General features: G+C 42.0%; 1 protein-coding gene across 3 annotated transcripts in view; it reads right to left on the bottom strand.

The window, feature by feature from the left end:
• dock11 (dedicator of cytokinesis 11) overlaps nucleotides 1–15,789 on the bottom strand; it is a 78,919-nt gene that overhangs the window by 21,352 nt on the left and 41,778 nt on the right. For all 3 annotated transcript variants that reach the window (XM_085451695.1, XM_085451697.1, XM_085451696.1), the window contains 9 exons: nucleotides 14,198–14,318; nucleotides 13,989–14,055; nucleotides 13,805–13,852; nucleotides 13,319–13,464; nucleotides 8,913–9,028; nucleotides 7,334–7,471; nucleotides 3,003–3,185; nucleotides 2,594–2,707; nucleotides 561–776 (listed from right to left, as the gene is read on the bottom strand). In XM_085451695.1, coding sequence (XP_085307821.1) covers nucleotides 561–776; nucleotides 2,594–2,707; nucleotides 3,003–3,185; nucleotides 7,334–7,471; nucleotides 8,913–9,028; nucleotides 13,319–13,464; nucleotides 13,805–13,852; nucleotides 13,989–14,055; nucleotides 14,198–14,318 — 1,149 coding nt within the window. The remainder of the gene's footprint in view (nucleotides 1–560; nucleotides 777–2,593; nucleotides 2,708–3,002; nucleotides 3,186–7,333; nucleotides 7,472–8,912; nucleotides 9,029–13,318; nucleotides 13,465–13,804; nucleotides 13,853–13,988; nucleotides 14,056–14,197; nucleotides 14,319–15,789) is intronic.

Here is a 15,789-nt window from a genome sequence, read left to right as displayed (position 1 = left end):
GTTTCCTTGTACAACATCGGGACTGGATGTATTCACGGTATTAATATGAAAATTTTCATTTGAGTTTCATTTGGCAGAGGATGCAGCATTCAGTTTTGTTTCTTAGTCACCCTGAATAACCTTTTGCTGCAGCATCACCAAAAACACAAAAACAAAAGAAAAGGGGACAAAAAGTAAGTGGACTTGTACGTTTAAAGTTTCATTTAATAACAATAAAAATACTAAATGCTGAAAATACTCAAATACATGTTGAGCTGGGCCTATAGATATTACAGTGTCCAGTTTGAAATGACAGCATCTTGGATTAACTTGAACACCACTGCAGCTGAGAAAGGAAAACATGGCCTGCAGGACTAATTCTGCAGGTCTCATTGTCTGTGTACCAGACAGCGTGAATGTGATTGATGTGCGATCAAAGATGTCTGGTCAAACAACACAACCTGCCTGTCCGCGTTATTCTCCTACAGACCGCTATCCACATGACTGTAACAATACAAAGATAATGACTAAAAAGGGAGAGACACAGACGTCAGAATCACTCACAGTCTTCCTGTTCATACCTCTGACAAATCTCCATTTTTGAGGTGCGCTCTGGCCATGCTGTCCAACCAGGTCCGCCTCAGCTCAGGGGTGCTGGCGTAGGACCGGGCCAGGCTGTACTGGAGGTCCAGCAGCATTTCAGGATCTTTTTCATGCTCTCGCATCTGGGCTGTAGCCATCAGAACTGTGCGGATCCGCTTGGTCAGACCCTTCACTTCTGAGGGGAAAGCTGTGGACTGCAGCAAACATACAGACACTGGTTAAAAAGGGAACAGATCTAGGAGGAAACAGGAGCTTCAGATGTGGCCTGCATCCTGCTGCTAGACTAAAATTAACTCCTTTAAACGTTTTAAGTGCAGCGTGGGGGATGACTTTCTAATCTTCTAAAAAAAGGCTCTTATTCTGATAGGAGCGACAGAAGACAACATGCAGGTCATCCATATTGTGTTCCAGCCTTCATTTTATGTGTGTTACTGCTTTGTTACATTACAGTTACATTACATTACAATCTTACCTATGCATATGGTTGGCTCGTTATGTAAGGTCCTACCCACAAGAAGGTGCAAGAGACGTAGGACCAGATTTACTCTGCATTAAAATACTAATATTGGGGTTTACTCAACAGCAATGCACAGAGACAATTTAGTGACTACAGGTGTGAATGCAGTAGCTTTTGCTGCTGCCTGTGCTTCCTGTGTATTTGTTTCCTTTTCAGAGCATCGTATCTGGGGAGGAAGCTATTTACAGGAATCGCACGAAAGCGTTTTTGCCAAGTTGAGCCAAAACTTGTCGGAATTTGCATCTTTGATAGTTGCCATGAAGGCCAATTTGTTTGAAATGCCGGAGGGGGGAACAACACCAGATCACCAGCTAGTCAGAGCAAATCAGAGTCATCATTTAGTCATTATTAACCAACTGTTGTATGACACTGCGTGGAGGAAGAATATCACCGAGTTACGCAAGTGGCACAGCAATGCCAGCTCATCTATTATGGACTTGTCTGTAGTAAAGCAGCATTTTTTCTGGGTGATTGTTAGGGTCCGTGTGAGGTGTGAAATGTATCCAGATGAATCCAAGTCTCCAGCAAGCTTCATGATGCTGCAGAGTCCAGTCAGTTTCTCAACAAGCTGGTTGTTTGTGACCTCTTATTTGTGCTAGATTACATTTGCCATTATTGAAACGTAAACTTTTTATTCTCATCGTCACTTTGTTCTGCTAAGTTAATCAGTAAATACTATACGCCTTAAAACACTGCGCCATACTTCACACTAGTAGTCCTAGCAGTAACTTGAATCTGTCATCTAAACCTCCTGAGCGGTATTTACTGTTTAACCAAATTACATCACTCAAGCAATGATTCAAATTCCCATGAGGAGTAATGTTTCACAAGTGTGATTGTGTGGCTGCTCTTAAGAACACAAAGAAACAACAAGGGGAGCGAAACTTGCTCCCTTCAATCGCTCATGAAAGAACAAGAGAAAAGAAGCAGGAACAACCTGAAGGTTAAGTCAGGCTCGATTAACCTTCAGGTCATCGAAGATCGTCGAAGGCTAATTCACAGTCTCTTCCAAACAACTCGTGACAAAAACAGAGATACTTTGGTGGTTAATCATCCACTGCTAACTAGACTGTCTGAATCCTGATTAACAAGTTAAAAAAAAACCCAAGTCATAACATCTTTAATACTTTAATACTATAATTACTGTTTTTGAATTATAACACTAATACCTCGGGATTTCCTAATCATCACATTCTGTCCTGATAAGTGAAGTGAAGCACCGTGCTTTGTGTGTACTACAGAAAAATGGTGAATTATAGTGAAAAAATCATGAAGCAATGAGTAACGACTTGTTGTGACACTTCATTTACACGAAAAGAGCATAAAAATAAAGCTCATTCGCTGATTATTATCATCTATGAAGAAAGTGTGGATTTAGATCAATCTACAGATTGATTTTACAATACATCCACCTGGAAACTCCTCAGTGAATAATGGTAACAATGAATGTTTGTTGGTGCCAGCTGTGATTGGTTGTCTAGACTTCCACAATACCTTCATGGCCTTGTCGCTGTTTGCAAAGTTGTTGATGATGGAGAGAGACTCCTGGAAGCGTGAACTTCCGGTCAGCGCCACGTCAGAAATCAGCTGGCTTACTGCAATGATGATCTACTCGGGAAAGAAAAGCAGGGGAAGGTGGAGGGGGTGGGGCAGTGGGCACGGAGAAAGATGAAAATGAAAGGAGGAAATGCACACACGATCCAGTAAATAGTATGTGCACTAATCACTGCGAGACAACAGAAAGAGAAACTCAGCAGACCGTCTGCAATTAAACACGCTTTACATTCTTACACGCTTTACATTCTTCTCCTCCCTTACTGCACGTGAATTGCTCAGAGGAGCGTGCTTGGAGAAAAGAAAAGCGAGTGCTGAACGTCAACAGTTGTCAACATTAACACTTTACCTGCAGGTGTGTGCGTAGGAAGGTTTTCCTCTTGGTGTACTCGTAGTTGTTCCTCATGAGCAGGTAGAGCAGGGCCGACGCCTCGGCCCGCAGAGAGGCCAGCTTGGAGACGCAGCACTTGAGCACCTCGCAGCACAGAGCCTCGCACAGCGTCACGCGACCCTTGAACAGCACCGAAGGGAACTGGCGGGACAACGGGTTAGTGTATTAAAGACAGATTCAGGACAGGGCTGGAGTTAGAAAATAGAGTGAGTGTGTAGGAAAGACAGCAGGAAAACGATAAATCACTTGATACACAGTGAAGATATCACATTAAAACTTTGTGTTATGGTAGATACTAATAATAAGTCCATTTAGATTTGGCTGAAAATAAAAATAAAACCACAAAAAATAACTAAAAAATAAAATAAAAAATAAAAAACTTTATATTACCCACAATTTTTTATGGATCATCTTCAAACTTCACAAAAACATAGTAGACCTCCTGGGCTAAGTACCTAGGTTGGCTAAGCATTTGACCTTCATTGTTAGCACTCAAGGTCAAAGTTCACCTTGAAAAAAATTTCAAGAAACCATATTGAGTAATAACATGAAACTGCATGGAGAGAGTTGCACGACAACTGGGTAAAGGAGATAAGAAAAGACGCTTCTCTGGTAAATAATCCTTCGACGTCATAGGTCAAAGGTCAGACATTAGGGTGCTGTTAAAAATAAGCAGGATGGCATCAGCACGTTTCAATCAAAACATCGTAAAACGTCAAATTTATTCAGGTTTTGGGGGGAAATCAAAGGTCTAGAAAACATCTGCATCATCAATCTGTGTATCAAACATGATACACTTGGCGTTAAAAGGTTATTGCAAAGTTTTGCTTGGGTTTTTTTTTGTGGTGATTTTATTGTCAGGAAGTAACAAAAAACGGACCTGTTAACATTTTAGTTCTTCTTTCACATTGTAATGACCCTGACTGGTTTAAACTAGTACATATAAATTGAACTAGTACATATAAGATGAACTAAAGGACACTATTGCAATGCCTGCCTCATGAGTCTTGTGTACCAGCTAAGTCTTGAGTCGTGTTTAGACTTGAATTAGTCTCGATGCGCTATGTTGTTACCAGTGTTTGTGTGGCCAAGAACAGCAAAGGTTTGGCTGTTAACAGGAAAACACGGCACGCTGCTGCCAGGAATTACGATTGCCGGTAAGAGTTTTAATCTAGTGCAGTTACAAATATAAACCTGTGACGAAATAAATAATAAAATGTCACAAAAACTGATATTCTGTCTCTAACTAATGAGGGGGGAAATCTGAACTGTTTATCTACATTTTTTTATTTACTGCAAAAGAATGCTGCTGTTAAAGTCCTCGCTGCCCATATCACCTTTCTCCAGTTTTCAGGCAGTCACAATACTCACAATAGCAAAAATCCACTTCTGGAAGTGGAAAGTTCTGTTTGTCTGCTAACAAAGGCCTAATTTCTACCAAACGCAGCATAAATGAGTGGATCAAAAACAAGCAGACCGGATGAGAGCGCGGCTAATCCCTGATTAAAATAACAGTCGGCACAAGTTTCACGCATGTGTTCCACATGGAAACCGATCAAAGAAAGCCAGCTGAAGGAGAATCAATATGTTTCTGATACGAGGACGAGCTCTTCTGTTAGAAGGTGTCGTGCGTGGATAAATGTGTGCGATACCTGGATGAATCTGACCGCTCAGTTGGAGCACAAGATTGAGCCAGAGAAGGCTCCATTATTACCTCCAACATATATAAACATGATGTGCAGAAGAAAGCAAAAGATCACTGAGTTTGTAAAGACATTTCCGTTTGGAGTGTGAAAGATCCAATACTGAAAGAAGAAAGAAGAAAAACACGCGACTGTGTGTCGACTGCTGAGAACAGACAAACAGACCGTTCTCAGCTTGTCTGTGTGGTGGATTTTTAGCCACACAAAACTGCGGCTAAAACCCAGAGACACCGCTCTGCCTATGTGAAAACCATGTTTGCATATTTGCCTCTTGCAATCTATGATAAGTTCACATCAGTTAAGCAAGTTAGTTATTGTTATAACAGAAATGAAGGGGCTCACAGCTTTGGGATCATCGTTCATAGTGATAACATCTTCATCCAGCATTTAAAATAAATGAATGACGACCGCCAAAGCAAATAAAGACAAACTTTTGTTTTTTGTGTTGTGAAATTAAACACAAGCACTCAAACCTCCGCCAAGAGAGCTGACTACCGGGGCTGTGTGGACTTTTAAGGGAATAGTATTGGATTTTGTACATATTCATTTTGTTTTCTTCGTTCTTTTTAAACAGTAAAAAGCAGAAAAAACATCAAATGTAATGTGATACTTTAAATGTTTACAAAGTACTTTCCATATGTTGACTCAATTTCTGACCTTGAAGACCTTTTAAAGGCTTGTTAAGCTGACCTCACTCCACACTCCTACAAAGTTTTATTTGAATTCAGTTAAATTAAGCTTTTTGAGTGTTTGCAGAGAAAATGAAACACACACACACACACAAACATACCAAACACAACCTAATAAGTCTGGCTGCAAAAATAACTGTATCAGCACTGCTCAGTTACTAAATAGATATCATGTCTCTTTAGTAGATGTCTACAGTAGCATTTAAACACCTAGTGATGGTTTTTGCTACTTTTATTCTGTGTAAACACTAAATCTCTACAAAACAAACTAGTGTAAACAGACCACTTTGTAGAAATAAAGACAGAATAGATTAAAGTACAAGTTGCAAAGACTATTTTTGGGGGGACTACTTTCAGCCGTGCATTCACACACTCCACCATTTGTGTTAATGAAGGACAACGTCTGCACTGTGGCTCGCTCGTGTGCCTTTAATAGTCGACACGTCGTTTGAAGCTTTGTAAGATCACAAAGGACGCAGGAATAAGTAGTAGGATTTAAGAGTGTAATAACGGACTGAAACAGAAAAATGGCAGCACTGCATGTACAAGGATGCCAGCTGCCGTTAAACCCCGAAGAAGAAGAAGCAACTCCTGTGTCGTAGCTGTGTCCAAAGTCAGAAACCACATCCTCCTCTGCCCGCATTTGTAGGCCGATTACGTTACAGCGACATGACGAAGGCTGTCCAAATTTGAAGACTCCGACAAATGCGCCCGACAAATGCGCCCTTCATTTCTCCAGATATGAAGGATGGGTCGGGTGTATACTTCGTGGCCCAACCTATCCCAGAATTCATAGGGTGGCCCTGCTCAGTTTCCAACATTGGCGGCACCTAGTTAGTTTTAATATTACTCTTATTATTCTTTCTGGGTCACAAAATAAAGTTTTAAGATGTTTTCAGGCGAGAATGTAGCTGTGCAAACTTCAAATATCTGCTCAGTTTATCAAGACATTTTCGGAGACGTCTGTTACCCACCAGCTCGATAGCTAGCTGGGGTTCAAGGCTCACTAGAGCCGGTGAGAACACCGGACTCCGGGCAAATCGTTTTCAAACCCACCGCCGTCTTTCGCTACTCAGGTTAAACATATATAAGTCACTTGGATAACTTAAAATGTTATTGTTTGGCTTTTTTCAGTATTTTATTTGTTCCTGAGTAAATCAGTTTGTCTGAGATTAAAGTTAGTTTTTACACAGCTGAATAAACGTCAAGCAGACAGCTGATTATCAGAAGTGTGAGATGCTCAAGAATATACTGCGGTGTCCTGTTATATTTTAGATAGCAAGGAGCAGACGGCTGAGTTTATTAAACTCCAATGAAACAATCTGCAGATTTCATTAAAATTTAATAAACTATCATCTTGTCTTTATTTTTAGTTAGCACATACCTTAAACACTTAAAGCTGTAAGCTAATGATAGTTATATAAGAGCAGATGCTGCTGGTGCAATAAGCTGTACGTTTTACGTCCAGTGGATGATGATCTGATTAGTCGACTAATCGCAAAAATAATCGGTGACTAGTCGACTATCAAAATAATCGTTTGTGGCAGCCCTATTAGATACATTTCAGAGCATTTTTCTAGCCAGTGGCTGGGAATGAGGCAGAAAACACGAGAAACACTGAAAAGCCAGGTTACTTTATTGGAGCAGTGTGACCTATGGGTTTTTTTTAGCTATTAGATGGAATGAGAGAGAACGTCTGTGTGAAGGCTGGAACCAGACATCTCACTCATCTCATTGTTCACAGTGGAAAGTTTTTTAGGCAGCGGCAAAAACAAAAACAAAAATGTATATCAGCTCCGGTCATCAAAAACACAGCATGTTTACCTGCTCCAGGCATCATCTGAGTCATACTGATTTTACTACTGCAGCAACACTTCGTACGAATGTGAACACATACCTTGTTAATGAAAGCACGCAGAGCGGCGAACACGTGTCTGAGGGCAGCTTCTGACTGGCCGACTTTGAGGAAAGTCAGGTAGACGTCAAACACCTTCTTCATCAGTGCGTTGTGACCGTCGCTGTCCAGCAGCTGGTTCTGAATCACACACACACACACAAGAATAGATGCACAAAATATCAGTGCAAACTATATTCATCAATTTCCTACATCACTGTTGATGTGTGAGCAGATTTATGAGCTGAACGATGCTGATGACGTTTTAGGCGCATCTCATTCTGTTCTCATCGACTAAAAGCAAACGAGATGACAACGACTGATGGCAGCGGCTGATTTTTACTGTGTCCCATCAATTTCGGGACCCTACAATTTGGGATCCAGTGTCAGTATCAGTACTCATGCTCGCATCAGATGAAGCCATTGATAAAGTTACTGTTTCGAAAAAAAACCCACAGCTAGAGCATGAGGATACACCCAATAAAAGCTTCTATATGTGAGCCTGCTTGTAATGTGGCAATGCGAATTGCGTAGGTTGTTGGTTGCAACTTTCGTGAGAAAAACCCAGCCAGACAACAGCTGCCAACAAATAAAAAGAATGACATCTAAATATGTCCAACTTCACTCCATCCACACCAAAGGACTACTTGAGAACAACACCAGATGTTCAGTAGGCTGGCTGGGGTCCAGAACTGTCTCGAAAGCATATCTCCACTTAAGGATAATAAGCAAAAGGACCAAGTCTGGTGTTTGGGTTTGTTTTTTTGTCTTTAGGTAAGCTGCGTTAAACAACACCGAGCAGTTGAGGAAGCTGTGACGTCAAACAAAGGCAGAGCCGATAAAACAGAGAATCAAACTCTCCCAGAATGATATGAACCTGCATGAAGGATGAAAAAATTAGCTCCACAAATCCAGCAAAGACATCCATCCACTGTGAAGCATGAGGTCAAGACTAGGACTTGGGTTTAGCTTGGCACTCAGGAGTGATGGTTAAACTCGAAGGAGCTTTAAATGCTTGAATAGCCTCTCATAAATACAACGACAACAAAAAATGGGCCCAAATTCCAGGCCCCACAAGTTTGAACACATTTTTGAGGCTCAAAATGTGGTTACTGTTAGGTTATGATTCGATTTATGCTAGGGGTTAGGGTTATGCATTCATTTTTGATGGTTAGGGTAAGCCGCTAGTGAAAGCATTATGTCAATTAGATGTCCTCACTAAGACATAAAAGGCAAAAGTGTGTGTGTCCCGCTACACACAGAGTGGAGCAGGCAGAGCCACGAAAGGTTAAACAAAGATAACAGAAAACTGTTTAAAATGTGTTCATTTTTTAAATCGTTCATTTAGACAACATCAGACTCAGCACTTACTCGGGTGACTTGCAGAAATATGTAAAGAAAAGATGAGCATACATATTAAGATTTCTCTGAGTGTTATTAAGAGCTGAAAACCTCTTAAACATCACGGAGGCTGACTCAAAATTTCATAACAAGCACATCACTTATTTAAGGACTCAGTGACATTTGAATCACTTTAAAAGCTTATCTACCATCTTGGTTGGACTGTGTGTGCAGTGCTTACCTTGAAACACTGAGTGAACAGACTCAGGATGTCCAGGACGCTGAGGCAGACCTCGGTGGAGGTGTTGCCTTCAAGCAGGGCCTGATGGTGGATTTCTGCTTCTGACAGCCCTGCCCCTGAAACACAGAAACACACATGGAGACATAAAGAAATCCTGAGGTGCTGTGCATGCTAATGGTTCACATTGTGGTGTAGAACAGATTCTAATTGTAACCCTTTTATCCAGAAAATACTGATGACTGCAAAGTTATTCTTAAGTATTGTTGTGTTTGCTGATTTCCTGCTTGCTTTGAAATGGTAATTTACATACAGCTCATTAGGCAAATGCTTCATTGACTGATTTAATTGCACAAATCAACATGTAATTACATCTTGTTTAAGATACTCCTAGTAGGTACCAAATGTTATTAAAGAACATAACATCCAGCGCAAGTCCATTTTTCATTATTAGCATAGAGCCAGAGATAAGAACAACTTGTTTCTCGGTAAAGTGCAAAATAACAAGGAAAACACATGTGACACATCAGTCTATAGGGTACATGTACAATCATTTTATACACAGGTTATTACATGCAAATCTTTTGAGAATCCTGTAAACAGCAAACACTGCATTAAAGCCACAGAGAATTTTTTATAGAGGATTTTATGTTTAAGATTAAGATGCAGCAAAGAAAATCCCTGTTTGTATGCGGGTGAACGCGCCCATTTATTTTCTGCAACAGCGTTTTCCGTGGTGATTCTACACACTGTTGCATTAATCTAGCATTGCTGCAAATCCATTACGTGAAGACCAGAGAGGCCTTAGAGCTCGACATACTGCGGTCAGTGGCTCAAGATAATGTCTGTTTAGAAAGCACAGCCTGAGAGTCAGTTGGCTAGCTCTGTCTTGGAGGAGCGGCATTTCAACCCATGATGAACTGTTTCCTTTCAGTCGATTCACTCGGTACAACACATAAGTATGGGATATCGCGCCCTTGCATTTCCTGGCTGAAGAAACCTTTATTCACGCCTTTAAGGTGGATGATCTGTGACGACATACACACAGCCCCTCCTGCGCATATACCCCCTGTCATCCCTCAGTTCTTACGCTCTTCATCTCGCTGACAACACATCTTTTTTTTTTTTTTTTTCTTTTTTTTTTGTGTCCCGTTTGGATCTTTAGCCAAGTGGATCATCATGGCCTTGCCATATTGGTCCATTTGATTGACCTTTATTATAATTATGAATTTATTTTATTTTCAGTTGCTACAAACGGGACAGACATGACTGGGGGATAGGACAGGGAGAGAGAATGAAAGAAAGAGAGGGAGAGAAAGAAAACCAAAGGGGAGAAGAGACGGTGAGAAGGGGGGGAAGAAAGAAAAACAAACAAACAAACAAACAAAACACCTGGATCACCTGTATGGAGAAAAAAAACAGAAGAGAAAGCAAACAACAAAGAGCAACATAATAAAAAAAACGGCACCATCACAATAAACTAGCTAGCAGTAGATAACAGTAGATACTAAATAATAAACGATATTGTGCAGCACGCAAGATAGACAGCGCACAATGTGCTTTGAGGCAGCAGCCAAGAAAGCTGTAGTCCGCGTCTGTGAACACCCATGTGTACACCTGTGTGGATCAGCACGCTTGTATTCCAAAGGTTTCTCCATGTAACGATCTGCTAGGGAGTGTGGGGAGCCACAGCCCCGTCCTCCAGGGTATGAAGCAGGTATGGAAGAGATCCAGGCCCCAGATATCCAGAGGCCCCAGAGTACAAGGACCCGAGGAGGACCACCAAAGGGGGGGGAACCATGCCACCCTCCTGGGAAGAGCTGAGTAGAGCCCCAAAGGAGAGGTCACCCCGCAGCTACGGAGCAGAGGCCAGAGGGGGTTGCAGTGGTGTGCCCGCGGGCTCTGCCGGCAGCCAGCTGTGCCAGAGAGGACCGAGCTTCAGGCCCAGAGGCCAGAGGCCTGAGGGCCCCCCACCCCTCGGAAGGAGCCCAGCCGGGCCACAGGCGCCCGGCCCCGCCAATCGGCCACCAGGAGTGAGCCGGTACATACATGAGCGCCCAGTCCCAGACGACAAGGACCACCAACACACCAACGTCTGAGGGCATCAGCCACCGGCAGGGAGTGTGGTGAGGGGAGATAGGCCTGCGTACTTTAGAGGGCCTGAGATGTACCCAGAGAGCTCGAGTCTAAGACCCAACCTGACATATAGACACAGACGAACAGGCACACACGGACACAGACGTGCATTCCCACCCCATATGCACAACCAAATACTCGGCACTCACCCAACGTGTAGACAGACACAAATAGACACTGCACAGACAGGTTGAGTTCATTCTCCACCTCTCCTATATCTCTCCCCCCACCTGCAGAGTGAGCTCCTGTAGTGAGGTGACCACCTGCAAAGATATAACAACCTCCCCACCAGTTAGAGAGCCCCCTAGTTGGGCCGATGCACCAGAGGTCCCCTGCACTGGGGCTGAGCCCCCCTGCACCCACCTGCCCACTGCTCCGGCGACACAACAGCCAGGACCCAAGCCCCCAAGCCCAAGGCCCGGCCAGCACCCCAGACCGGGGGGCGGAGCACCCCCAGACCCCCAAGCCTCCACGCCCGTCCCGGACCCTCCCAGGGGCAGCCAGGCTACCAGGCCAGTAACCAACGTCCGCCAGCACAGACCCTCCCCCATCTCCGCTGTATGCAGCCACAAGGAAAACACCATCCAAGAGCCCCCAGAGCTCCTAACCAGGTCATGGCCACATCCCCCAGGTTAGGGGGATGTAGATGTACACGTGGATTCGTGTTCTAAAAAGACCTTCTTCTGACGATTCACAGATACAATTTTCTTTGGTGATTTTCACACTTTAGCACTTGTGAAATCAGTGGTCACACGGTTGAGAAACTGCTGCTCTGCAACAGAACTGATAGTTTCTAATAGTTCTTTAAGTAGCACTTTGTAATATGGTCGGCGACTAACAGCGTAGTTCCCCTGTAATCAAATGTCATTTCAACCAATGTTATTTGAAATTACAATGTAATTACATTTACCTATAAATACCTAAAGGCACTAGAATAACAAGTCAGGTTTTTACAGGAAACAAAGAAATGACTATACTGTATATAATTTTAAGTAGTGTACAATTTCATGCTAATTTTGTAGAAAAATGTAAATAATCATAAATCGTAATCTTGCCTTTTTACAACTTTATTTAATTCATTATGCTGATGTGCATTTATTATTTATCATTCAACTGTCTTTTTATTTTACCAATATAAATGTGATATGGGCTGTTCTTCTTTACCAGTTTACATTTGCAGGCCTATGTGACCTTATACAATAACCCCTTCATAATACAGCCTACAACAGGGTAAGATGGGAAAATGCTGTTGTTTTTTCCACAAATTACCAAATAATAAAGAAGTATTACTTACAGACTATTAAAATTTACTTTAAATTAGTTTAACTATTTGTTTCCAGTAAAAACCTGACTGGTAGTATTAAGTATTTGCAGGAAAATCTTAATTACCTTGTAAATAAAATACATTTAAATTCCTTTTGATTACAGGGAAATTAGTGTCATACTAAGAAGTTTTCTTTTTCCTCGTCCACATGCACAGAGAAGAGCTGAACAGTTAGGTTGTTGACACACTTTTTCAACTACTCATTGCACCAGCAAATATGACACACAAATTGGAGCGTGACCAGCAAACATCCTACCAGAGCCTACACATGGAGCTGGTGTGGTGGAAGGATTGAAGCAACAGGCAGTGATGCAGCAGCACTCACATGGCAGAGGTTGAGACAGAACATTTTTTATCTTTTTAATGCCAAAATTGGAACGTGCACTTGGTTTATGATGTGATGGGAGTGTTAGTGTGCATGCTCTATTGTAGCTCCAGTTGCCTCCAGTTCCTTGCATCTGATTCTACTACTTATAGATTTTTGTGTCCTCAAATAATACCAAATAAAACAATAACAAAACTAATAATTTCACATTCATACATTTCTTAAATTAAACACTTTCATTTCAACAGAAAAGGTGAACATAAGGATAATAAGGACTGTCACTACAGACTAGGCGTGCCACATTAGGAATGTAACCGCCTCTCTCCAGATTCTCCTGTGAATCTTTCTGCAAGCCTAATCTTTAACAAACAAATCATTGGTTGTGGAATTATTGTCTTTCATATGAAATATTCCTGTGCAAACCTCAACTGTATGCAGACTCCCTCGGCTGGAACACAAATGCAATCTATATCACTTTACCCGCATGATTTCTTGACGATTAGTGCGGTGCTGGCAGAATTAACTGTTCCATTACGACTTCAATTCCTGTAAATTTCTAGGAATCTTAGATGTGAAGTGTTTTGCAACCTGACGTTTTGCATGTGAACTAGTGGGAGTGCTTACATATGTTGAGTGTGAAGGAGGCTTCCATGGTGTTGAACTGGTGTATCTTGCTCTGCATGAGGCTGGCACGGTTGCAGCGCATGGGTGGCATTGTCTGAGACTTTCCACCTGACGAGAACAGCTTCGACACACATGCCTCCTGGCTCCTATATCGATAATAACAGGAGCAAGAAGGAAGGAGGAAGAGGAATAACATAAGACCCTGTTCCTGTAACTCTCACTGAGCTGGATGTATTACGATATATAACAAATATGTTAATACCTGATAATTAATAAAAGATCGACACAAGCTGATTAATACCAAACAGAACATTTTAATACATTTAAAAAAAGAGAGGAGTAAAGGTATATTTCATTGGAACATGACCTGGCACCTTGCTTCCTTAAAACTCAACTAAATTTATTTGGGTTTCAAATTTCAGGCGCTGACAGATAAGGTAAATATGACACACAATACAAAGGCGCAGCTTTGTTTTCCAGCCTTACCTGCCGATGTTCCTCTTTCCAATGTAACGGAACTGAGCCAGACAGACCCTGCGGAGAAAACATGAAGCACGAGGCGCCTTTTGCATCCACTTAGAATGTTGACACAAGACTGATAGAGCAGTTAAAACACACGTATAGTTTTGTTTAATATTTACATATGGCTGTTGTTTCATTAGCTACTCACTCGAGCAAACTGAGGAAGTTCATGATGTCTTGAGGGCTGATTTTGTTCCAGTAGGCCATCAGAGTGTCTGTGGGCAAAAAGACAAAGTGGACACACTTGGCTATATGGTTTTAGTCCCCCAGAGCGATCACTGTCAGAAATAGCAGAACAGGTAGCCGAGTCACGTTCTGAGTAAGTGATGTGCACTGTGGCTATAGAGCCTCACTGACCTTCTGACAAGGTCTTGGCGATGTGCAGGAAAGAGAACAGTAGGCCTTTGATTTCATATTGTCCCAGTCTGCCGATAGGAGGCATGGTGCTGCTGCTCATGGTTGAGGCGCGTCTCTGCAGCTGGAACAACACACAGAAAACGCTCGTTAACTCATTTTAAAGCACTCCTACTTCCTGTTTGGTTAGGACCAGCACTAGAGGAAAATCTTTGAGTGTCAGAGGATCTAAACGGTCGTATTTTACAGAAGGAGAATGATTTATTTAAACCCAGACTTGAGGACAGGCTCACTGATGAAACCTTTGTTACCAAAAAAAATCCTGAGCGCAAACAGTATGTGAGAGGTTGCTTTCGCAATTAATATCTCTTATCAGCAAACACACAAAACAAACATGTTATTGCTTTTGATTACACAAAGCAGTGACAAGAAACAATTCTTAGAATTATGCTGATGAGGTGAATCGTGGATGTAAAAATATACAGATTTACAGATAAACCAGCAGAAAAGCTAAATTTAGAGCAAAATTGCACAAAAACCACTGAGCAGAATGTCATCAGTCCTGGAGGCGAGAAGGAGACAGAGAAAAGGAAGAACCTATTCATTTTTCACTTGTCTTTACACCTTGGCCTTAGGGGGACGATATAGCTTCAGAGTGCTTTTTCTGTTTAAACGTCATTATGTGTTTTTCTTCAATCTGTCAGGGGTTTCATCTAACTGTCATTTACAGGTCAAATCCACATGACTAGCACTTTCTCACGTTGCGACTGAATTGTAAGCACGGGCGCCTGCTCATCTGGCATCTCATAGCGAAACGCGAATGATCGCTGGTTCACATGAAGGTGGCGTTTTCCAGTACAAGCCACGTCACACGTTTCCCAAATGAGTCATGGTTGAAGAGCAGGAGAAGAGTTTATGTTGGCTCTGAGTTTACAGAGGTTTCCTGCTGAGAAGACACCGCCATTGTCCAAAAGTAACATGCAGCTGCTTTTTAACATCATTGCCAGAAAGTGAGCCGTGAAGGCTTCAGATGTAACGCCGAGGCCGTGTGTGTACGTGGCCTACACGAAGCCCACGTCCGGTGAGTAAAATGTTAAAGTGGAACAAAGCAGCGCAAAAGTTTGAGCACTTCAGAACTAATTAGAATTTCCTGATTTGGGAAGTGACAACAAACCTACCAGTGAACAAAACACTTAAACCGAAATTTGCATATCGCATGTTTCAAGGCTGCTTTGCATACGGTATGTTTAGGTTTCCCGCACAGTGTTTCAGAAGTGCTTCCGTGAGGTGACTCCAAAGGGCTCAGACTGCATTCTTAGAAGTATTTAAAAATGCATATAAAAAGTTTCAGGGCTGCAACGCAAAACCGTGATAATCAGACATTGTCAGACTTGTCTTGATGTCAACAGTTCAGCATAACTGACATTTCTGAATGACATTCCAGGTAAGGGAAAAAACAAAGAAGAACAAACCAGTGTCCAGCTTGTCGGTTTTCTGGAACTTAGAGAAACCACAAAGTTTATTTATCTAAAAATGAACTGACTGACAATCTGCCCTAAATATGTTTAACCTGTTGGGCTAAAATGAAATGTTAC

This window comes from Copadichromis virginalis, linkage group LG3, assembly GCF_057382275.1.
Source record: "Copadichromis virginalis isolate Kocher_CV1m ecotype Utaka linkage group LG3, C_Virginalis_male_GT1.1, whole genome shotgun sequence".
Lineage (NCBI taxonomy): Eukaryota > Metazoa > Chordata > Actinopteri > Cichliformes > Cichlidae > Copadichromis > Copadichromis virginalis.
This window is presented reverse-complemented; position numbering and strand designations above follow the sequence as displayed.